General features: G+C 45.9%; 1 protein-coding gene across 1 annotated transcript in view; it reads left to right on the forward strand.

Moving 5' to 3' along the window:
* Window positions 1–24971, forward strand: part of SYNE1 (spectrin repeat containing nuclear envelope protein 1) — a 1959630-nt gene that overhangs the window by 1075491 nt on the left and 859168 nt on the right. The window contains exon 72 of the mRNA XM_085611789.1: window positions 640–786. Within this exon, the coding sequence (XP_085467915.1) occupies window positions 640–786 (147 nt within the window). The remainder of the gene's footprint in view (window positions 1–639; window positions 787–24971) is intronic.

A 24971-nucleotide genomic window follows, 5' to 3' on the forward strand; every position in this document is an offset into this window, starting at 1 on the left:
GGCCAATAAGTCATCTCTGCGAGCCCTCCTCCTGCAAGACCCCATATGCCTGGTGCGACTCCAAGGATGAACTTTTGCTGCCTGGCGCCCTCCTGGGCGCGGCGGGTCCCATGATGGGGGGATGTATCCGTGCAGGGGTTGCTACTCCGTCACCCCCTACCATGCCACATAGGATTTTCAGCGGAGCTGGGAAAAAGAGCATGTATATAATGTTCAAAAACCTCAGTTTCTGTCTTACAGCTTCAAATGATTTCCGGTGCCGCTGAAGTTGGTACTATTTTTTTTTGCACTGTATAAAGTCTCATTTTCCTAAAACTACCTGAGAAAAAGCTTTGACTTAATTTTGGTGACTAATATGTTGTGCCTTATTTGTTTTTATATTCAATTGTGCTACACTGCGTGGGAGGAAGTCACAAAACTGTAATTAAATTAACTAATTAACAGGTGTAATACAAACATGCACTTTGATAGTAACTGCATCATGAAAGTGAGAACTTTTATTTAACATTTTCAAAGGTACATTGTAAAGGATTTTGTTCATTGTACAACCCGTGCACAAAAGTATAGATACTGTTTCGCCACCCACAAGAAATTCTGTGATGTTGCTTTTCAGTTCAGCTTTCTTTACCTCTCTTCTAGGTATATCAGAGTTTGGAACATGAACTTCAGAAGCATGTCAGTCATCAAGACACTCTTCAGCAGTGTTGTGTATGGCTATCCTCTGTTCAGCCCCAACTAATTCCAACCACTCGGCCACCGTTTAGCCTTACAGAGGCCACTAAACAGGTATATTGGTAGACAAACATTATATATGTTGTAACTCTTATCATGGAACTGAGAGCATACTTTGTTACGAACTGCTCTTCATTAATTTGGTTAGTGATGAAAAAAAGAAAAGAATATGCATGTCTATTTTATTGAAGATAAAAAAAGATCATTGAGAGATGTCTTTGCACATCCTTTACAGTGTCAGAAACTTTCAATCAGATAATTTGTAGGTTAAAATTGCACTTTATTAATACTGAGTTTAAAACCACAAAGAATTTTCATTTCATAACAGAAGATATTTAAATTGTATACTGCTTTCCTTTGTGCCATTTATTTACTGAAAACCAGACTTCACAATTATGTTGTAGCATTCAAGTTAAAATCTACGTTTTTTATTCTACTGAAGTCAGTAGACAACCAAATAAAAATCAGATGATGCCCAGTATGTATAGGAAAGTGATTACGTTTTGCAAAAGATGGCAGTTTCTATCACCAGTTTTCCAATTGTCTGTGGATTGTATTGTAAGTTATTTCCACTTGTGGTGCTATGTCTTGCAGAGTTAGCTTTGTGCAAGTGCCAGGAAAAGGATAGCAGACATTCACATAAATAGTGTGTTCAGTGTCCTTCAACATAAAAAAACATCTGCAGCACGCAAGGGATACTGGATATGTGGTCAGAAATATTGTACCCCTTTCACGAGGATAGAATTTCATTGCTGCAATTGCTAACAGAAACTGCACAGTTCTACATCATCGTTTCAACTTTTTCTACCGCAGGTGTCGCGTAATCTCTTTGGTGAGGAAACCTCTTCTGCTGTAGTGAAGACATGTTAGACCCTGATTACAAGCTCAAGGCTAAACTCCTGTCCCTGTTTATATAAGACTTTTAAAGGGATCGGAATTAAAGAGTTGTGTGATGATGATAGCCTTTTCACAGTTTTTCCTCTTAAACATTCCAGCAATCAAACCTGCTGAAATTTATCAGGAAAAAGGCCTGGAAAAAAATGCTAATTATGTGTAATTTGTTGTGTTGAATATCAGCACTTCATGTTATGCATCATTTTCGAGAAAGTACTAAAAATAAAATGAATTTACTACACCCTGTAAACACCTCACCATAGAGTAAAGTAATTTACCGGGTTTGGTAAATAATCCACACTATTCTGCACAACTTGTAATCAGGGCCTAAATGTAGCATACTTTCCTCTGCGAAGGAAGGGACTGAAATCCCACCAACTAAACTCTGAATTAGCTCAGAGGTATCGGTTAAGGAATGAAAATAGTAAAAATTAATTCTCTATTAACAAGGAGCGATCTGATTTATAGCTTGCGTTAATGTAAATTTGACATTTTAAAAGTTAATAGTTTGACAATTCATAATAGAATAAGATATAGGTATAAACATGATATCCCCTTTTTTAAACCAAAATGCAATTGTTTTTTAATTGGGAGTTTAATAAACCAGACTGTGTCAGTGGTCAGGTACAGCTTTGAGACACAGAAAACAATACTTAATAGCATGTCAATTATTACAGTCCATTATTTTCCCACCATGTGCCCCAGAATTTCTTATGCTTAGGGGGGCATCCTCTTGTGACATGGATACGTTCTACACTTTTGCGCACCAGTCCATTTCCTTAAGTCAAGCCAATATCGATGGTGGGTTAGCCGAGTTCCAGGCTTAGGCTAAATCCCTCTTAGCAATGAGTGTACCCAGGCCAACTAATGACCTTTCCTCTCTACTCCTGCCTATGTTATTGAGGAAACCCAGGAGCGATTTACGGGGAGATTTATCAATAGGCCATTCCAGAATCCACGCAAGTGAATGGAAAAGAGCCACCCAATACCACACAATCACCGGAAAAGATCAGGCCATATGAAAGAAATGTGTTCCCTCCTCAGTGCACTTGATGCAAACAGAGGGCAGACAGTGGTGAGTCCTCCACAGTTGCAGCAGCTTCTGATTTGTCATGTGTAAATATTTAACTTAAATCAGGCGGAGTCTGGAGGATATCGCCAATCCCTGTGGAGCCATTAATGCCTCTGCCCCTTCAGTGTTCACCACTGGTCCCACCCATTCTTCCCACTTGGTTTTCAAGTGAGCGAAGGAGTCCGGCGAAGTGATTACTACGAACTTATAAATGTGAGATATTCCCCTTCCCCCAAGGCCCCCATTAGAGTTTGGACTTCTAGGGAGATGAACTTGGGGGCCCGCAAGAGACTACTCATAGAACCCCCGAGCATGTCGGTGTTGCAGGAAACTATCAAATTGTCAGTGGTGAAGCTTTTATTCCACCAGCAACTCCTGAAACGTCTTCAAGTGCGACCTTTACCACACATCTCCCAATTTAGAATTACCAGTTAAGTCCCATTTGCCAAAGTCCTCTAAGTGGGATACCTGTCCCAACCAGCGTTTTCTCCAAAGACGGGATCTCCAAAGTAATATTTTCATCCAACCTCGTCCAGCGCAGCGCCAATCTGCACACCAGGAAGACCAACTGTGGCAGATCCGAAAGGGGGCGTGGAGTTGATGCTACATACACCATATACATGATAGAATCCCAGCCCATGGCTGTTATTTCAGTCCGAACTGACAGATCTGCCAACCCCCCATATAGCCAGTCATTGAGGGCCACTATTTGGGAGGACCAGTAATACAGCCGTACATCAGCTGCAGCCATGCCCCATCATAAGTGGACTATGAACACTTGCCAGATGCTATATGTGGCACCTTGCCTGCCCAGAGGAAAGGCCGCACTTGGCCTGTTCTTTAGCAAATGATTTTTATGGGATCACGTGTGGAAAACTTTTATGAGTGTACACAAATCTTGGCACAACCATCATTTTGAAGAGTGGCGTCCTCCCCAGGATTCTGAATGTTAGGTGGGCCCACCTTTCAAAGTCTTTCTTCATGTTTGTAACCAGGAGCGTTAAGTTTAAAGACCAGACAAGGTCCAGTGGCAAGGATATATGAATTCACAGATATTGAAAACTCAGCCTACGAATGACCACCCGGCTCCGCCAACTCTCCTTTGCGGCTCCACCAAAGAAGGGGAACAACAGGGAATTGGACCTATTTACTACGAGTCCTGATGCCTGACCATAGAGTTCCAGCATCTAGAAAAGGGGCCTGTGACCTTGGGGCTGGAGAGAAACAGTAGTACATCATCTGCATATAATGCGATACGGTTTTCCGGTCCCTCCCCCATTCAAGTCCCCACGCACCGGCATTACATCTCACCCATGTCCTGAGTGACTTCATCACTAGAGCGAAGAGCAGGGGTGATAATGGGCAACCCTGATTGTTGCCTCTCTGGATTTGAAAAATTTGATGCAATACTCCATTCATGCAGACATGAGCATTGGGGCAAGTGTATAGCACCTGCTCGTGCACGATAATTTAAGGTCCAAATCTCAGTCACCCAGGTACGTCCCATAGGAAGTGCCAGTCTTTAGAGTCAAACACCTTCTTGAAATCAGTATAAAGAAATGCGCTGGACCAAACCATGCGGTGCCAGTAAGCCAAGGCTGTGTGTACAGTGTCTGGTACTATGTTGAAACCTGAACTGGCACTGATCCAGAAGTGGCATATTGGCCAGCAGCTTTGGCATAAAGCTTGAGTTCACTGTTGATGAGGGAAATGGGACGATATGAGGAGCAGTCCTCCAGAAGCTGCCCCGCCCGATGAAGGACAGCGATGGTGGCCACATCCAAGCCCCCGGGGAACTTGGCCTTTCTCTATGGCCTTGCTCAACATGGGCAGCAATGGTGGCAGTAGGAACAACTGGAACTTGTAAAAGTACTCCATCGGGAAGCCGCTCAGTCCCGGAGTCTTCATGTCTCTGAAGGCTTCCTCATGCAGCTCAATGGGACATTCCATGCCTCTGCGTTCCAGCGTGGCTATGGTCCTCAAGAGTAAATATGCTCTCTCTGGGAGGGTCTCTCCCAGCTCACAAACAGGGCTTGGTAGTGAATACATTTGCAATCACCTCCACTTCTGTGATTCTTGTCAAGGCTGGTCCCACTATCCCCGGGATCACCCGGTTGACCACCCCATGGGTTGCCAGCCAGTAGAGCAGTTTACTGGACATATCACCCTACTCATGAACCCTGGTGGAGGATGCCACCATTGGTGACTCTCATTGGGGCTAGAGTTGCCCGAGCATTGCCCTGTCAATTGCCACTTGGTGATTTTGATCCCTCCTGTCCCCACCCCTCGCTCAAGGTAAGCAAAATGGGCCTCCAGTTAATTTTTTGCTGCCTGTGACTGCCTATTCCATGCCTTAAGATGTGATGGGGGAAGTCCCTGCATGCAGGTTTTCCCCGCCTACCTTAGCACTCCTGGAGAGTCCACCGACCCTTCATTCATTTTCAGGAATCCCCTTAATTCCTGTGTTAGAAAGTGCATAACATTTCTATTGGTGAAGCACCAGATGTTCAATCACCAAACTGGGTGAAATCCCCCACTCAAAGCCCCAGTTGGATCACTACGGGGGAGTGGTCTGAAATGCATGTGTAGAATGAAGGCTCCTGTGGTGGCAAGCAAATCTAAACTTGTCTTACTCATGTCTGGCTAGGAATGGATATTTGGTTCCCAACAAATGAGTCTCCTGCAACGTCAAGACGTCTGACGCATGGTGCCTCACAAAGTCTTGGACTGCTCACCTCTTTATTTTATCAATCAAGCCATTTATGTTCCATGTCATAACTTTTAATCCTTTAATGGTGTGGCAATGTTTATGTAGCAATTGGATTTGTCCTGCCGCTGGAGCCCATAGGGCAGCCTTGCAGACAGGTCACCATCCATGTCCTGCACTGGAATGCGAACGAACAATCTGCTGTCTTGCGTACTTTCCCTAAACTCACCGTAATTAAGGCCAACAGGGCCAGCAGTCCCTGTCGTAACACCCCAAGTCCCCTCCACTCCACAGTTCCTACCCAGAAGCATCTGTTGTCCCAACATTAATTAACGTGCAACACAAAAACTTCAACAGGTTACAGTGCCCAAACCGTCTTCCCCTGACCCCATTCAGAAAACCAGGATGTTGCGTTGTTGGTAAGGCGAATGCTGTGAAGTTGGTCTCAGGAGACTACAAATAATGTCAGGTTGGCACATATCCAACTAAGGGTGTGGTCCCCTTATGAGAGTCCTCAGTATAAGGCAGTGGTGGGGACCCACCTGCAGCCGATGCCTCCGCCACGCCTGGACCACTCCCAGAGACAAGGGGTCTGCGGTCTGCTCCTGACCTTTCTGTGTCTAACATTAAGAACTCAGAGGATCCCCTTCAGGATCTTAACCACCTCATGAAGTGCCTGCATTTAACATGGTTGCCGCGCCGGTTCTCCTGTGGTTTTTCTTGTTCAGTTGTTCGCTGTCTCCTTGGTAGCAAGAAATGATATGGTAGGGTCTGTTGTTCCATGGCTCATTCCCAAGCTACCGCTGGGGTATTGAAGAAGAAAGATTTGGATGCATGTATCACCCTAAGCTTGGTGGGAAATAGGAGCATGTAGGGCACCTTCATTGGCTGCAGCTTCTAAGGGACTATGTTGCTGATGCACTTGCCGGGTATAGTCTGGGAAGATCAGAATCCTGGAGGAAAGGTACTTCAGTTCCCCTTACTCTCTGGCCGCCCTAAATATTGCATACCTGTTCCTATAGCTAAGCCCTTTAGCAATCTTGGGACGGGGTGGGGGTGTACCCAGTGGGAGTCTCACCACAAGAGACCTATGAGCCTGTTCAAACATGAAGCAGGAAAAGAGCTTATCTACCGGTACCCAGGTGGAGATCCACTGTTCTGAGAAGACCTCTGGGCGGCCCCCTCTCATCCCTCGGGAAAGCCAATAAAGTGCAGATTGTTCCTTGGGTGTGTGAGTGTCAGCATCCTCTGCCTGGTGTTGCAAATTCTGGTCAAGCATAACCTTCCCTTTTAAATGAGTTCATCTGTGTTCATTTTCATTGTCAAAGATAAAACAATACAATGTATGATTGTTGGGCGTTGTAATTCTTATTATATTTGAGTTGTTTCCTAAAACATACCATACATACCAAAAGTACTTTAAATAAGTTTACGGAGCTAGCTAAACATTTCTCACATGGTTTTAAAATTTGTAATAAGGAAAGAAAATAGGAGGTGACTTCTCAAAGACAATAATGCTGCTTCCCAAAGAAAGTAACCAGCATTTTGGAATTCTTGCAGTTCACTATCAAGAAAGCTAGAATCACAGCGGGTCTGACAAATCTTATTTGATGTCTCTTTTTATCACCTCATTGGGCTAATTTAAGGATATAGGCTTATTTAACGGGAAAGTTATGTTCGAGGCATGTGGGCTGCTGAATTCATATCTGTGCATAGATCGCCGCCTAGTGTTGGGTCCGGATGTTTGCACATTGTTGTCCTGGAAGAGTCTTCGAAGTATCCTGGGATAGGTGACTCCTCTTCTGGACTACAGTGCGCATGGGCATCCTCTCCATCCTCAGATTGTTTTTTTCCGCCATTGGGTTCGGATGTGCTTATCTTGACTCAAGTTAGGAAAAACTTTTTCCAGGCCAAAAGGCCTCTAGTTCGCGTCGGTACTGTTCCCGATCGGTATCGATAGTATCTTTGTTAGTTTACTAACTTCCAGAACCAACTTTTTCGCATCTTACCCGACCATCGACCCGACATCGACGATGGAATCGAGGACATCATTCAAGCGGTGCCCTGTATGCAATGCGAAATATCCACACATCGACGTCCATCCGGTGTGCAACAAATGCCTTTCACCAGATCACGACGAATCTACATGTATGACCTGTGCCCGATTTCGATCCAAGAAGACTCTCCGGAATCGACGAGCGGCGAGACTCGAGGCGCAGCAAGCGGCACCGGCCCCGGCCGACATCTTCAGCGCCGAGACCGAAGATGTCGAAGAAGTGGAGAACCTACCCTCCAGTCCCGCTTCCGAACATGACTCCGGATCGGAAGACGTCGACGAAACACTCTTTCGCAGAGATGAAGACGACACCGAGGTAGGAGACTACAATGAGGCCTTAGGGGCCGAAGAGAGTAGCTCGGATGACGAGCAAGGCCTACCCGTTCAGACTGAGGAAATCCCAGTGCAACAGTCTATGGCTCCGGTCGAGGGATCGCCTTCGGGCCTTACCCAAGACCTATCCCGCAGTTCTTCGGCCCCGCCCTCGGGCCCGGCCTCGGACATTCAGCGGCAGCCATTAATGCCCAAACCGGCTGGTTTCCCTTCTTCGAAACTGAAACCAAAAGCTGTATTGGTTCAACTGAAACCGAAACCGAAAGTGGCGCTGGTCGGATCGAGGCCCTCCACACCTTCAACGCCAGCAAAACCCGTCGGCACCGAGCGCAACAAACGAGACTTCGGTGCCGAGCTTGAAGCGGCCGACGTCGGAGTCGACATACGGAAAAAGACCTTCGGTGCCACCAAACCTACTCGGCTCCCGGCACCAACGCAATCGGCTCCGACCCCAAAGGTCAAACTGCCTGCCGCGTCTCCCACCGCTTCGACGGCACCACCAAAGCCACACTCATCGAAGACGTCGACGGCCATTCCCGCCCCTCGACTCGATGACTCACCGGCGCCGAAAAAGTCCACGCCCGCCTCCACAGAACCGGTCGGCGCAAAGGAATCAAGGGCGCTCCAAGTGCCACCCGTTGCTGCGCAACGCACCAAAAACAAAACTGTCCTCCAGGACACGTCGGGCTCCGAGCCAATAAAAGCTCCAACAGCCTCTTCGGCACCAGCCAACATTACTTTTGGCCTGCCACCATCCACGGCCCCGAAACTGTTCCAAATCAGGACACGGGTCACCCACACCACGATCACGCCTGCCGAATGCTCTGCGGAGACGTCTCCATCGCATCTCATCGACGCCGACACCGGCAGGATGATTATCCACAAAAGGAGAATAACTTCGGAGCCAGCTTCGGACTCCTTCCGGATCCCACTTAAGAGAAAGCTGCCAGTGGCTTCGGAACCAGTTCTTTACGAACCTTTCCATTCACCCTACCAGGATCCACAATCCATCTCTCCCACACACTCCGACATGGATGCGTTGGAGGACTTCATGGGTGACCAAGTCCCCTACCCCGGAGGGATGGACCCTGATGGCCAACAGGACACTGATCAAGCTTGGGATGACCCTGTAGACCCAGGTGCACCTATGGATGCACAGGACCCGCAACTCTATGGAGCAAAAACATCTCCCACAGAGGACACTGCCGCGTTCAACGCTCTAATTGAACGTGCTGCGGCCAATCATGGGGTGCAACTTCACTCTGACACCATCGAGGACGACTTTCTCATGGATACTTTCGCATCCTCAGAAAGGAATATAAAGACTCTGCCCATGTTAAAGGGGGTCCTCAAACCAGCAAAGGACATCTTCAAGGAACCCACCAGGGCAAGAGTGATAAACCCCAGGATCGACAAGAAATACAGATCAGCGCCTGGGGACCCTACTTACATTAGAGGCCAATTACCTCTGGATTCCATTGTCGTTGCGAATGCTCGCAAGAGGGCACACTCGCAAACAACAGGTGATGCTCCTCCCCCGGACAAAGAGTCCAAGGTGCTAGAGACCTCTGGCAAACGGGTTGCTGCCCAGGCAGCTAACATATGGCGCATTGCCAATACTCAAGCGCTCCTCGCTCGCTACGATCGAGCGCACTACGACACATTAGAGCGACTACTCCAACATCTCCCTGACCAATACAAAGAAGGTGCAGAGATCCTCATCAGGGAGGGACAACTGCTCACAAATGCATCCATTAAGTGTGCACTGGATGCCGCGGATACAGCTGCCAGAGCCATAAACACTAGCGTCATGTTGCGATGACACGCCTGGTTGCGAATCTCCGGATTCAAACCGGATGTACAAAATAACATCCTCAACCAACCTGTCAACCCCGACTACTTATTCGGGCCGGAGGTTGACACCACCCTAGAGAAAATAAAAAAGGACACGGACACTGCAAAGTCCATGGGGGCCCTACAGACGCAGTCCTTTCGGAGCGGCTCCTTTCGTCGCCCCGGAAATAGAGGAGCAGGTAGAGGACAGGGGTCACAGCAAACATACAACAAGGGCAACACACAAAACACCTACGATAAAAACACCCGGGGTGGATATCGTGGCTCCAGCACAAAGGGCAGAGGACGCGGCTACGGCAACACCAGGTCCTCTCCCAAGAACAAGCAGTGACGCCCTCTCCCTTCCTCCCGACCACATAACACCTGTCGGGGGAAGGCTACAAAGGTTCCTGTCCACGTGGAACTCCATCACCACGGACAGGTGGGTCAAAGATATTGTCAAATACGGTTACTGTCTAGAACTAACCTCCACTCCACCCACAATACCTCCAAAAAACCGTCCTATGTCCTCAGAGCACTTAACGCTCTTACAGCAGGAGGTGCAAAGTATGCTTCTAAAAGGCGCAATAGAGGTCGTACCCGTCCACGAGCAAGGTACGGGGGTGTACTCCCTGTACTTTTTAATACCGAAAAAGGACGGGTCACTCAGACCTATATTAGACCTGAGACCCCTGAAACAATACATTCTTTCCGAGCATTTTCACATGCTCACTCTACAGCAAGTCCTCCCGCTGCTCAAGCAGGGAGACTTTCTGGCCACACTGGACCTCAAGGATGCGTATTTCCACATACCCATTCACCCCTCACACAAGAAATACCTCAGGTTCACTGTTCAAGGGCAGCACTACCAATTCAAAGTCCTTCCCTTCGGCGTGACAACAGCACCCAGGGTGTTCACGAAGTGCCTAGCTACTGTGGCGGCACATCTACGGAGGCAGCACATACACGTCTACCCTTACCTGGACGACTGGCTCGTTCAAGCGAAGTCAGCCCAGCAATGTGCCAGCCACATGTCCCGCACCATCCACCTCCTTCACAGTCTGGGGTTCTCACTAAATTACCCAAAATCCCATCTCCAGCCCGCACACGTACAACAGTACCTAGGTGCGACTATAGACACTCTGGCGGCCACAGCTCAGCCAAATTTAGTGAGAATCAACAGCATGCAAATGCTGATTTCCAAGTTCAAACCACAACACTCCCTTCCCGCACGAGTGTTCATGCAGTTGATAGGCATGATGGCCTCCTGCATCTTCATAGTCCCACACGCGAGACTACATATGCGCCCGCTTCAGGAGTGCTTACCACGTCAGTGGAATCAGGCTCAAGGACAGTTGAAAGACCTAGTGTTGGTGAGCGGTCGGGCATACAACTCTCTGCATTGGTGGAATCCACAAAACCTTTGCAAGGGCCGACCGTTCCAAGAGCCTGTCCCACAGATAATACTGACGGCGGACGCGTCTCTCCAGGGATGGGGAGCTCATGTACTCCATTACACAGTGCAGGGACTATGGACACAACAACAAAAGAAGATGCACATCAACCTTCTAGAGCTGATGGCAATCTTCCTCGCTATGAAAGCATTCAAAGTACACTTGTGCAACAAAGTCGTGTTGATCCGGACGCACAACATGACTGCCATGTACTACATACAGAAGCAGGGAGGAACACACTCTCCACAGTTGTCTCATCTGGCTCAGAGCATGTGGAAGTGGGCCATTCAGAGGAACATGTTCCTCATGGCAGAACACCTCCCCGGCAAGGACAACCAGATGGCGGATCTGCTCAGCAGACACAGCCACCAGATGCACGAGTGGGAGTTACACCCATCAGTACTCCAACCGTACTTCCAGCAGTGGGGTCATCCAGAGATAGACCTATTCGCGACAAGCGAAAACGCAAAATGCCAAAGCTTTGCCGCCAGGTTCCCACATCCGCAGTCGCAGTGCAATGCGATATGGATGAACTGGTCCGGCAGATTTGCGTACGCTTTTCCCCCAGCACCACTGATACCGCTGGTGGCACGCAAACTCAGACAACACTCACTGACACTCGTCCTGGTTGCTCCAACGTGGGCACGCCAGCCGTGGTACACCACCTTTCTCGAACTTTCCGTGGTGCCGCATCAAAGGCTGCGGGTCAAACCCGAGCATTTGACGCAGAACGATGGAGAGGTTCAGCACCCAGATCCGCAACAGCTGAACCTGGCAATCTGGCTCCTGAAGTCCTAGAGTTTGGCTACCTAAACCTGCCACCTGACTGTATGGACATCATTAAGGAGGCCAGGAGACCCACTACCAGAGCTTGCTATGCAGCCAAATGGAAGAGGTTCGTCATTTATTGCAATAATAATGACATTAACCCGCTAGACGCATCCATCCAAAACATTATTTGTTACCTATTACACCTATACCGATGCAATCTGGCGTACACCTCTATACGTGTCCATTTGACCGCAATATCAGCCTATCTACAAACCAGGCAGCACCTCTCTCTATTCAGAGTGCCTGCCATCAAAGCATTCTTGGAAGGACTCAAACGAGTCATTCCACCTAGCCACCCACCAGCCCCAATGTGGAACCTCAACTTGGTCCTCACACGCCTGATGGGTCCACCCTTTGAACCTCTACACTCATGTGAGATTCAATTCCTTACCTGGAAAGTAGCTTTCCTAGTAGCGATAACTTCTTTACGAAGAGTTAGTGAACTCCAGGCACTAACCGTCCAAGAGCCATTTATACAGGTTCACGCCAACAGGGTCGTACTACGTACCAACCCCAAGTTCATGCCCAAGGTGGTATCGCAGTTCCACATGAATCAAACTATTGAACTGCCTGTTTTCTTTCAAAACCCACAAACTGTCGCAGAAAGGGCACTCGATACACTAGATGTAAAAAGGGCCCTCATGTATTATATCGACAGGACCAAACCCTTTAGGAAAACAAATCAACTTTTCGTTGCCTTTGCCCCACACCACAAAGGTAACGCTATCTCCAAAGCAGGTATAGCCAGATGGATCGTTAAATGTATTCAAATTTGCTATCAAAAGGCTAAACGCACTTTAACGATTCCCCCACGAGCCCACTCAACACGTAAGTTAGGGGCCTCCATGGCTTTCCTAGGAAACATTCCTTTGCATGACATATGTAGAGCAGCCACCTGGTCCACTACACATACATTTGCCAAACACTATTGTGTAGATGTGCAATCAAAACAGCAGGCAGCTGTAGGACAGGCTGTTCTCAAAACTCTTTTTCAGACCGCTGCAGCTGGCACTGGTAGCCGCCGCTAATAAGAGGGCACTGCTATATATTCTATGCACAGATATGAATTCAGCAGCCCACATGCCTCGAACTGAATATGCTACTTACCAGTATGCATCTGTTCTTGGCATGTAGGGCTGCTGACATTCATATCGCCCTCCCTCCTCCCAGGCGCCTGTAGCAGCTGCAGCTCTCAGAATTACTGTAAAGCATGGTCATCACTTTCTGTATCTACTCCATCACTGCCACAATGGCGAAAAACAATCTGAGGATGGAGAGGATGCCCATGCGCACTGTAGTCCAGGGGAGGAGTCACCTATCCCAGGATACTTCGAAGACTCTTCCAGGACAACAACGTGCAAACATCCGGACCCAACACTAGGCGGCGATCTATGCACAGATATGAATGTCAGCAGCCCTACATGCCAAGAACAGATGCATACTGGTAAGTAGCATATTCAATTTATATTGTACCCATAACTGATAAGGTTTGCTCTGCAATCTGACCAAAAAATACTGGGTACTTGTAGGAAGTTGGCTCTCTATTTAGTGGACCAAAACTAGGTACACTGTATAGAGAGTCCAGGCAACCCTTATTGATTTACAGAGGCATAAAATGATAACACTATGGGCCAGATGGATGGAGCCCTTTTCCTGTTCGCAAACGGGCTGATTCTCAAAATCGGCCCGTTTGCGAATGGGAAAAAGCCTTTTGGGATGTATCATCCCAAAAGGCCCTCGCAAAATAGGGAATCGCAAAATTTGCGAATCCCTATTTTGAGAATGCAGGCAGGCAGGGTTTTGAGCCAAAAGTCCACGGCATGTCTTCAGTTCTCGTCTTAGCGGCTTTTCTTCTGGGTCCGTCGAATCTGAGTTCCAGGCATCTGGTGCCACCTAAATACTCAATTTATGGGTGTTAAGGGGAGCCAATTGGCTACTTACCTTTAGGGTTACTACACCCCCTATATGACCACTTTCTGTGGGAAGTGGGGATAACCTTGACCTAGTGAGCCTAATTCCGCCAAACCCAATATGGTGGAATTCTAGTTTTCGTGTTCACATCAAGTAACCCACCTTAGGGTTGGATATGGGCTGATAGTGAGCATGCCTCCTGACTATTTTCCCACCTGTCCTGCAGGCATTGTTTCTGCCCTCAGAGAGTGTGGGCTCTGGCCTGCAGGGCGTCAGAAATCTGTCTGTGGTGGCAGGCTGGTTTACACCAGCCAGCCAGCCAGCCAGTACACTAGAGGTTGGTAGGTCCCTGTAAGATGCCCTCTGGGTGCATGTATTAATAAATCCAGCACTGGAATCACTGAGAGTTTATTAATACGAGATGTTTGATACCGAACATCTTTGGTTTTAGTGAAGCCATTATGTAGGTGGGGAACTCATAAACCCCCAGTGACCAGTACATATACTCAAGATGGCTTCCCTGTTCACTGGCAGTGTTCAAGAATTGACATGGACATCACCGGGGCATATCTACTCATTCAAATATGTCCTCACGTGTAAAATAATGCGGGCTGTAAGGCCACCTGTGGAGTGACTTACATATATTGCATGCAGTGTCTGTAGGCATTTCACACAGGAGGTGTGCCATGTTGTGTCTTCGCTTTTGGTTGCTTGGTTGGATAGATGCACAGCAGATTTGTTGTACCTTTGATTATATTAGGTTTAGTTGATTTTTATGGTGCACCAAAAGGTGGCGCCGAGGGTCCAACGGCGTCTAGAACATAAGTTGAAAAAGTGATACTAGAGGTTCTCTAGAGTCATCCCTTTATGGTCACAAATTTTGTTGTCTTTTCCACAGAAAGAAAGACTTCCACTCTGTTAATTCAATGGTTTGCAGGTAATGTATTTCATTAGCAATTTAGCATAATTTCGAGCATAATTTGTTATCCTTTCACATATTCTCAAACGTTTTTATCCCAGGCAATGTCATCATCATTTATCCTATCCAATGCATTTCGGGCATTAGGGTCATGCCCTTCATCAGGGAGTTGACACTGTAAAACGGAATGGGATACCGTAAATGTAGTATGAAACAATTTGTATCATAAGTAATATCATTGTGGTGTGACATCATGAAAATTAAATAAGGCAATACGAGCAAAAAAACGTGAGCAAGCTTACAAGCAGACATAATAATGGTGTACACTCAAGGTGAACATTGACATGAGAATGAAAACGTCACTTACATGCCTTTCTGTGTGTTGTTTTTAAGATCTGTAAAAAAATGGTAGGGTTCGGTTAAACTATGGGTGTTGGGAGCTACGGCATTGCGCTGAATAGATATGGGTCTATCCTAGCTGATGGACTAACCTGAAAAGGAACTCGAACGTGCTCGAGTCCGTTACTCGTCTTCCGTAGCGACGGCACGAAGATTATCGGCCACGCTTTGCTATTTTGAAATGATTCCGATCAAGTGGAATTAAGTATATCATACTCGAAACAGTCCGGAAAATTGAGGGGAGAGACAATTCTAAACATCTCCTTAGAAGAGAGAACCACTGGATTCAAAAACTTTCCACCCAAAAACCGACAGGTTTGAATGAAAGAATTGAATTTTCTTGTTATTTGCAATTAATTGCTCCGCAGACTGTACCTTCGTGAACACTGTGTTCGTTCACAATCATATCTGACACCCACCGTATCATTGTTTATTGTACTCACACTTTCCCTGTAAACCTGCCAGATGCGCTAGTGGCACCACTCACAAAACGAGATGATATGTACACATATATACACAGGTTCGCGCCCCGATGGGTTCTCAACACCTTTTGTTTCCTTCATTTTCATACCACCTTTTTTTGGAAGCAGATGACCACTCAAATTAATTTCACATACCCTCCACCTGTTTAATGTGTCCACTTTCTCATCTAACGGGTGATTCCCGCAATTAAGTTTGACCCCCCGGCCGTAGAATACCGATTAACTGTAGTCTTTCTTTCCCGTCAATGGTCATGTGACATACCACATGATCGGAATCATTTCAAAATAGCAAAGTGCGGCCGATAATCTTCGTGCCGTCGCTACGGAAGACGAGTAACGGACTCAAGCACGTTCGAGTTCCTTTTCATGTTAGTCCATCAGCTAGGATAGACCCATATCTATTCAGCGCAATGCCGTAGCTCCCAACACCCATAGTTTAACCGAACCCTACCATTTTTTTACAGATCTTAAAAACAACACACAGAAAGGCATGTAAGTGACGTTTTCATTCTCATGTCAATGTTCACCTTGAGTGTACACCATTATAATGTCTGCTTGTAAGCTTGCTCACGTTTTTTTGCTCGTATTGCCTTATTTAATTTTCATGATGTCACACCACAATGATATTACTTATGATACAAATTGTTTCATACTACATTTACGGTATCCCATTCCGTTTTACAGTGTCAACTCCCTGATGAAGGGCATGACCCTAATGCCCGAAATGCATTGGATAGGATAAATGATGATGACATTGCCTGGGATAAAAACGTTTGAGAATATGTGAAAGGATAACAAATTATGCTCGAAATTATGCTAAATTGCTAATGAAATAAATTACCTGCAAACCATTGAATTAACAGAGTGGAAGTCTTTCTTTCTGTGGAAAAGACAACAAAATGTGTGACCATAAAGGGATGACTCTAGAGAACCTCTAGTATCACTTTTTCAACTTATGTTCTAGACGCCGTTGGACCCTCAGCGCCACCTTTTGGTGCACCATAAAAATCAACTAAACCTAATATAATCAAAGGTACAACAAATCTGCTGTGCATCTATCCAACCAAACAATTATATTTATTCACGCAGTGTCCCCAGGAAAGATAGCACGCACGAAACAGCCATACAACTAACTTACATAATGAGCTATACGAGGACATATCTAAAAGCACAGAGGCCAGAGCCTCCACTTTTGCGTTTGAAGCCAAGGACGCGGATCAAATTTATTCTTTAATCAGGGAAGAGCTTACACAGGAAACCACAAGCCGGTCCAAGGAGCAAAATATCAAACAATTACTGTATCTTTTTAAAAGGAAAACCAATCAACAACTTCACGCCAGTACTCTCATAAAATATCACCGCAACTTACGCATACCACGAGGCTTAAGAATTGCTCTGAAACCTTCTCTTTGCAAACATTCTAAAAAGTTTCAAGAACGCTGGTATGAAATTTTGAACAAATGTTCACTAGACTTGATCTTATTGATCATACAAGAACTATCCACTATACTAGAAGAACTTAGCACGGAAATAGAGGAAACAACATCTGAGCTCTCCAAAATGATGACGGAAGATGAATTAAGAACAACCTTGGACGATATCAAAAATCAAATAGATCGACACTCAAAAGAAATCAATGAACGGAAAATCCGTAAATTAAAGAGGGACACCCTCGACTACCAGTTAGGGGAAGTCTACACATGGGCTGATATTTACGCCCAAAAACGCAGGAATCGTCCATACAACTCCAACACAGAAACATCATCTACTGACAGTGAGACCAGTCAAAAACTACGTAAACCTCAACCTACTCGAACAGCACAAGACAAAACACCAATTGAAGAACCCACCACCAGTAGAATCACTGAAACTAATCCTTTTTTAGATCAGGGCCAAGCCCAAAAAGGAGACCCAGGAGAAGCACAAGAAAAGGACAAAGAAAGAGAACCACCGACCACACGGAGCACGTCAGCAACAACCAAGGAGAAGGAGAAAGAGAAAAGGTCCTAAAAGAACCAACCACAGAACAACTAGTCATTAACATAAGTGATAAACACTTCAACTCTTACGAACTAGAATTACTACAAAAGGGAACATCTTTTGTACCTACCACCACAACGGATAACTTGGAACTGGAAGTAAGCTTCTTCAAGCTGATGCGTAAACTCAGATTGAGACATTTTTTTGATAATACATTACCGGATCGTCCACAACCTGAAAAAGACCAATTGTTAGGACTACGACTCCCAAGTACCTTTCAAGCTCCGATAAGCCACAAGACACTGGATTTATTTGAAAATTTAGTCAAGCAGGACCTCCACAAGATCAAACATGTTAAACCAAAAAGAAGAAACACCACACAAAAGGATCTGGATACACTTCACAAAATGGCCACTGATAACAATATAACATTCACCAAAGCTGACAAGGGGGGAGCCATGGTTATCATGAACGCTGAGATGTATAACGCTAAAGTGATGGAACACATCACAGATATCAACACCTACAGTAAACTTGACTACAATCCAACATTGGAATATTCCAAAGTCCTAAAAATCATCATCGATGGAGCTCAGAAACAAGGCATCATCACTGAAAGAACGAAGAATTTTCTCACAACATCGAATCCAAAAAGCCCAACACTACGGATGATTCCGAAGATTCACAAAAATACCTATGACCCACCAATGCGGCCGATCGTATCAACAAGAGGGAGCTTACACGAACCAATCGGTCAAATGATAGACAAATATATGCAACCCACAGTACAATCCATGCAAACTTATGTCAAAGACACCTCACAATTCTTACGGAAACTACAACAGATATCTTTGAACCCTACTGAAAAAGTGATTTTATGCACAGCAGATGTACGTAGCTTATACACCAGCATACCTCATGACATGGGCATAGAAGCAATGGAAACTGCCCTTCTCAACACAGCACTAGACCTTGATTTTCAGACTTTTCTCATGGAGCTGATGCACTTTATACTGTATCATAGTTATTTTAAAGTTAATGAATCTTGGTACCAACAGCTCACCGGCATGGCTATGGGCAATTCGGCAGCACCCGTGTATGCTAACATATTCATGCAGTGGTATGAAAGTCAATATATACTTTCTAAAAAAGAATGGACAGACAACCTCAAAATGATAATCAGATACATTGACGATCTCTTTATCATCTGGACAAACACAGAGGAGAAACTAATAATGGAATTGACTAAATTCAATGATATAGACCAACGAATTCAATTGACATGGGACATATCAGATACCATGGTTAACTTTTTGGATGTTAGAGTATCAATTACCCCAGATGGATTCACGACTGACCTATATGTCAAACCCACTGATAGGAATAACATGCTACTATATTCAAGTTTTCATGAACCTAACCTCATCAGGAATTTACCATTCTCACAAATGGCTAGAGTGAAAAGAATCACCTCTGACGAAAAGACCCTCAAAACCAGACTTAAAGATATGACCAACAAATTCATCTCGAGAGGTTACCCACCAACTCTAGTGGAAGAATCCAAAACAAGAATCGATAAAATGGACAGATCTAAACTCTTAACCCCCAAGGTGAAAACAGATCAAACACGCACTGTGGTGGTATCAAAATATTCTACAGCTAGTAAGAAACACAAACAAACCATTTTGAAACACTGGTCAATTTTGAACATGGAACCAGACTTCAAACAGTCATTCAGCCTATCACCAATATTTGCGTTCACTAGAGCAAAGAACTTGGGTGAAATCTTACAGAATAAACCCCCAGATACTACATCACACTCAGGAACCACACCTTGCCTCAACTGTGGCAATTGCAACAGCATAATCAGAGGAAACACCATATGCCATCCCTCACAAGGTCATCCTATTAAACTCAGGGTGAATGCCACTTGTGAATCCAGCAATTTAATTTATGGGATAAGATGCCCATGTGGGAAGATGTACGTGGGTAAGACAGAGCGTCGCATTAAGATACGACTAACAGAAGATAAATCCAACATTCGATTGAAGAACACGAAATCAGCCCTATCATCTCATTTCGTAGAAGAAAATCATAATGTTTCCCAAATTAAGTATATCATACTCGAAACAGTCCGAAAAATTGAGGGGAGAGACAATTCTAAACATCTCCTTAGAAGAGAGAACCACTGGATTCAAAAACTTTCCACCCAAAAACCGACAGGTTTGAATGAAAGAATTGAATTTTCTTGTAATTTGTAATTAATTGCTCCGCAGACTGTTCCTTCGTGAACACTGTGTTCGTTCACAATCATATCTGACACCCACCGTATTATTGTTTATTGTACTCACACTTTCCCTGTAAACCTGCCAGATGCGCTAGTGGCACCACTCACAAAACGAGATGATATGTACACATATATACACAGGTTCGCGCCCCGATGGGTTCTCAACACCTTTCGTTTCCTTCATTTTCATACCACCTTTTTTTGGAAGCAGATGACCACTCAAATTAATTTCACATACCCTCCACCTGTTTAATGTGTCCACTTTCTCATCTAACGGGTGATTCCCGCAATTAAGTTTGACCCCCCGGCCGTAGAATACCGATTAACTGTAGTCTTTCTTTCCCGTCAATGGTCATGTGACATACCACATGATCGGAATCATTTCAAAATAGCAAAGCGCGGCCGATAATCTTCGTGCCGTCGCTACGGAAGACGAGTAACGGACTCGAGCACGTTCGAGTTCCTTTTCAGGTTAGTCCATCAGCTAGGATAGACCCATATCTATTCAGCGCAATGCCGTAGCTCCCAACACCCATAGTTTAACCGAACCCTACAATTTTTTTACAGATCTTAAAAACAACACACAGAAAGGCATGTAAGTGACGTTTTCATTCTCATGTCAATGTTCACCTTGAGTGTACACCATTATAATGTCTGCTTGTAAGCTTGCTCACGTTTTTTTTGCTCGTATTGCCTTATTTAATTTTCATGATGTCACACCACAATGATATTACTTATGATACAAATTGTTTCATACTACATTTACGGTATCCCATTCCGTTTTACAGTGTCAACTCCCTGATGAAGGGCATGACCCTAATGCCCGAAATGCATTGGATAGGATAAATGATGATGACATTGCCTGGGATAAAAACGTTTGAGAATATGTGAAAGGATAACAAATTATGCTCGAAATTATGCTAAATTGCTAATGAAATAAATTACCTGCAAACCATTGAATTAACAGAGTGGAAGTCTTTCTTTCTGTGGAAAAGACAACAAAATGTGTGACCATAAAGGGATGACTCTAGAGAACCTCTAGTATCACTTTTTCGCTTTTGGTTGCACCATGTCACACAGCCTGCAACAGCAATTTGCATGAGTTTGGTGAGGGGTCCCTTAGGGTGGCGCAATACTTGCTGCAGCCCTTAGGGACACTTTTTAGTCTCCCTGCCCTAGGTACTAGTGGTACAATTTACTATTTACTAGGGACTTACAGGGGGTGCTAAAGGTATTTCCAATTGGGCGAACAATTGTACAGTTTTAGGGAAAGAGATCTGGCACTGGGGACCAGGATAGCAAGGACCTAGTGCACTTCTGTCAAAATTGCATCAATTACCAGCCAAAAAGTGAAGGTGGCCTTGTCCAAAAGGGGCACTGTCCTACAGTACGGATCTTTAATTTTCCTACTTCACTTTGTAACTAATATCAGGGGAGCTGCATTTCTGCTATTACTGGGGGACCACCTGTCCCATTCACCATCAGGGTGGAGGAGGAGCCCCACAAAAGACTCACCTGGCCGGCAGAGCGCTACATAGGCGCACTCTGTGTCCCGTGGTGCAGGAGCTGTGTTTCTACTGATACTGGGGGACTAACTGTCCCAGCCACCATCAGGACAGAAGAGGAGCCCTTCAACAAGACTCATCTGGCCCTCAAAGTGCTCCAAAAGCGTGCTCTGTGTCCCGCATGTGGGATGCGCCTGGGCTGCACCCAAGTAAAGACCGTACCAAGTGCGGACCAGCGGCACCCGCCAGTGACTGGCAAAGGATGGGCTTTCGCCTACTCCATCACAGGTACTGTTACTCCAACCTTCTATTTTTACTTTGAGGTGACTATCTGCATAGCATGGGGAAGTACAAATTTACAGTGGCCCCCAACCCTAAGCAGCACCTGGTACTACTTTTGATGGGTTTGTAAAGAGTGCGGTTAATGTTATCTCCAAGGAGATTGAACTTGCCGAGCGCCGATTGTCAATTCCTCACGACCTAGTCGTGTTTCACGACCTGCGCCACGGCAGATGGCTTTTGACCATTGCTCTGCCAGCGGTGAGACTACTATCCTAGACATGGAACCCTGTCCTGTACAGATGTATCTGTAGTTGTCAATGTTCCTCCATTTTTTCTGCCAACAGGAGACAAGCCCATAACTAATAACTGCTATATACTCACCAGTGGTCAGGCTGGCAAAAGGAAAAGAGCATCTGTCGATTCCAAAGTTAAGAGACCATGTGTGTCTAACCTCACTCCAAAGACTCCTGAGAAGACCGTTGATGAGGACACCATCCTTGGGAAACTAAATGCCCTCTATTGCAACTTTAAGGACACCATCACAAGCAAACTTGACCCTATCTTTGCCCACCTGGAGGTCATTGAGGCCAAACTAATCTTTTTGTTTGTCCCCACTGTTGCTCATAACCCAACAGAGGCACCATCAGAAGGTGTGGGCGAGGGGGTGGCGAGGCCTGCAGGGGCAACACAGCGGATGCGTTTTGGATTTCGCTCCACCACATATCCCCATAATCTGCAACATTTCTCCAACTAAGCGTTGCATCCACAGAAAAAAGTGGTGGCGGATCGTTCGGCGAACCCCCTAGGTGTCTGGCGGACCAAGAGGATTGCCAGAAACCCTTCAATTGGGGCGCCGGAGTCAAAAGTCAGACCCTAATGAGGCGGGTGCAGCCCAGAAGAAGCCTGCTGCACACCTAGTGAGTGACTGTGGCCGCTGTAGCGAGGCCTGACAGCGTTCGCCGAGCCATCTGCGACCCACACAGGTAGTGAAGGGGAGCTGCACGCAGTGCCGTCGGATGTGAGAGGAGGCTGGAGGCACTGGGAAATATAGAGCCAGGCACGGCCTGGGAGCAGCCCAGGCCTGAGCCTACTCGTAGACGCAGTGGACGTAACGGTTGCAATGGCGTGTGCTGGTTGTGGGTGCTGGATCGGCTGCAGCCGTCACTGATGGGCCCCATGTCGCAGTTGCCTACTGATGCGGATATTTGTACCTGAAGGATACAGAAACTTGTGAGTTGCCTGCTCATGGAAGAAACAGACAGTGCGGCCTTGAAGGAAGAGGTTGCAGGTAAGCTGATAGTAATTACTGTCATGTTGCAGCGGATCGCGGATGCAAGTGAATCCCCTGGTAATGTGTGAGCAGGAACAGGAGGTGCCGCCTGATGTCGAAGGGGATGGACAGTGCGGCCCAGCAGGAGCCGAGTGAGACTCCATGAACTGTTGGCACACCTGAAACAAGGTCGGCTACCACCGGGGCCCCTTGCAGTGTGGCGCAGCATTGTGGAAGGTGCTTGGCACAGAAGAAGAGCAAGCGATCGAGCTTGTGAGAGTGGCCGGCGCTGGGGGGGTACTGAGGCCTGGTGTGATAGTGGTGGCCACAAGATAAGCAGAAGGGAGGCCCCGATGAGCACCGTGAGGCCTTAATATAGCGATAATCTATGGGAAGAAGGCCTGAGTCACATGGATGCAGCAACTGCAATCCCGGGGGTGACATACACCCAAGGCGGTGTGCAATACTGACTCTGGTGGTGCACAAACACACAGACATCTACACATGGGACAGTCAAGAAGCGTGTCTGTGCTAATGGAACTTCTTGCTCTGTGAGCTCCTTCACAAGAACATGCGTCAGTGAGGGAGCTGTTGGTGAGGGCCATGGTGTGTCAAAAAGAGGAGTGCCCTGAGACATAGTGATGCAAAGGAGGAACCCTGGCTCATGGCACCAGGCATTGGTTCACTGAAGGGGTATGATTTACCAAGTGCACACTGGCCAGGCGTCACATGAGGGGACTATATTCGGACTGCCTCGCTGGTTGTGGATGATTTTGTTGCCCACACTATCTTGAAAAGTACTAGGGAGCCTGTGTCTTGGGGGCACGGTAAATAACGGTTAAAGCAGGCAAAGGAATTCTAGAATTCTAACATGCTTCCTAGCATTAATTAATAAAACAAAAATCCAGCCAGTGTATATTTATTTCATTTATTTTTTTCACTCTTTTTCATCAAAGTATCAAAAATGAATCCATAATTCTTTTTTTTTCAATATATAAATAAATGTTTTTTTGATACACATGATTGTTTTCTTATAAAATATTATCAAAACATCATTTTCTGTTGTCATTCTTCATATCATTTACACATACCAGCAATGGGGACATTTGTACAAACATAATCTTCCTATGTTATTAGACTTTGTATAATCAGTTTTCAAGTAAGGAGAAAAGAGAACAATTTTGTGATGATGTGCAGAGACTGGTGGTATGATGTCAAACTACGCGCGTTTCCGCATGGCCTTCGTCAGGACTCCGTCACAGTATCACTATTGTTTGTTCAGTGGTCAAGGGATCAACAAAGGGATATAAAGATGCTGGTTCCCATGATTGGACCTTCCCGCAGGGTCAATTTTACCTATCAAATCTCAATCTTTTAATGGAATGGGCAATCCCCTATTCTTTGTTTCAGGTCTAAGGATAGGATGGCGTTGACTGGTGGGTGAAGGAACTTCTCTTTCATTTATAAGCCCGATCACACAGCGAAAAATGTTGATTGCTTGTTCTTGTCCTAAAAGGTATATGTACTGGATAGCCGTGTCCGTTTATATAGACACTATTCTTTAATTTGGTGCCTGTCAATGAGTACACAGTTAGCTTCAGGTACATATATTGTTAAATATAGTCTCCTGCACAGGTCCTACACCGTCAATTGGCGTCCGTGTCGATCTACACGCTGACCTTGGGAAACGCCAGAACTGGTGTGTAGATCGACACGGACGATTTGGATTTGGACCATACTTTTAAAGTTTAATTAAACTGCTGTATGGGGCACCTCCCATCCATGTTTGATTGGGAACTCTGTTCTTGGGGCCAATACCAATAAGGAGGGGAACTAGACAGTGGTGCCCCCTTTCCCCGCTAATCTTTTAATTGGCTATGGAGCCCATAGCAATGGCATTACAGCAGTCGGCAAATGGTTGGGGTATGTACCTAGGGGTGGCGAAGACGCTCAGATGGTGGTGGACGATGTGGCGGTGGCCTGGCAACCAGTCATGTTCCGACACTTGGGCGTAAGGGTATATC

This window comes from Triturus cristatus, chromosome 6, assembly GCF_964204655.1.
Source record: "Triturus cristatus chromosome 6, aTriCri1.1, whole genome shotgun sequence".
Lineage (NCBI taxonomy): Eukaryota > Metazoa > Chordata > Amphibia > Caudata > Salamandridae > Triturus > Triturus cristatus.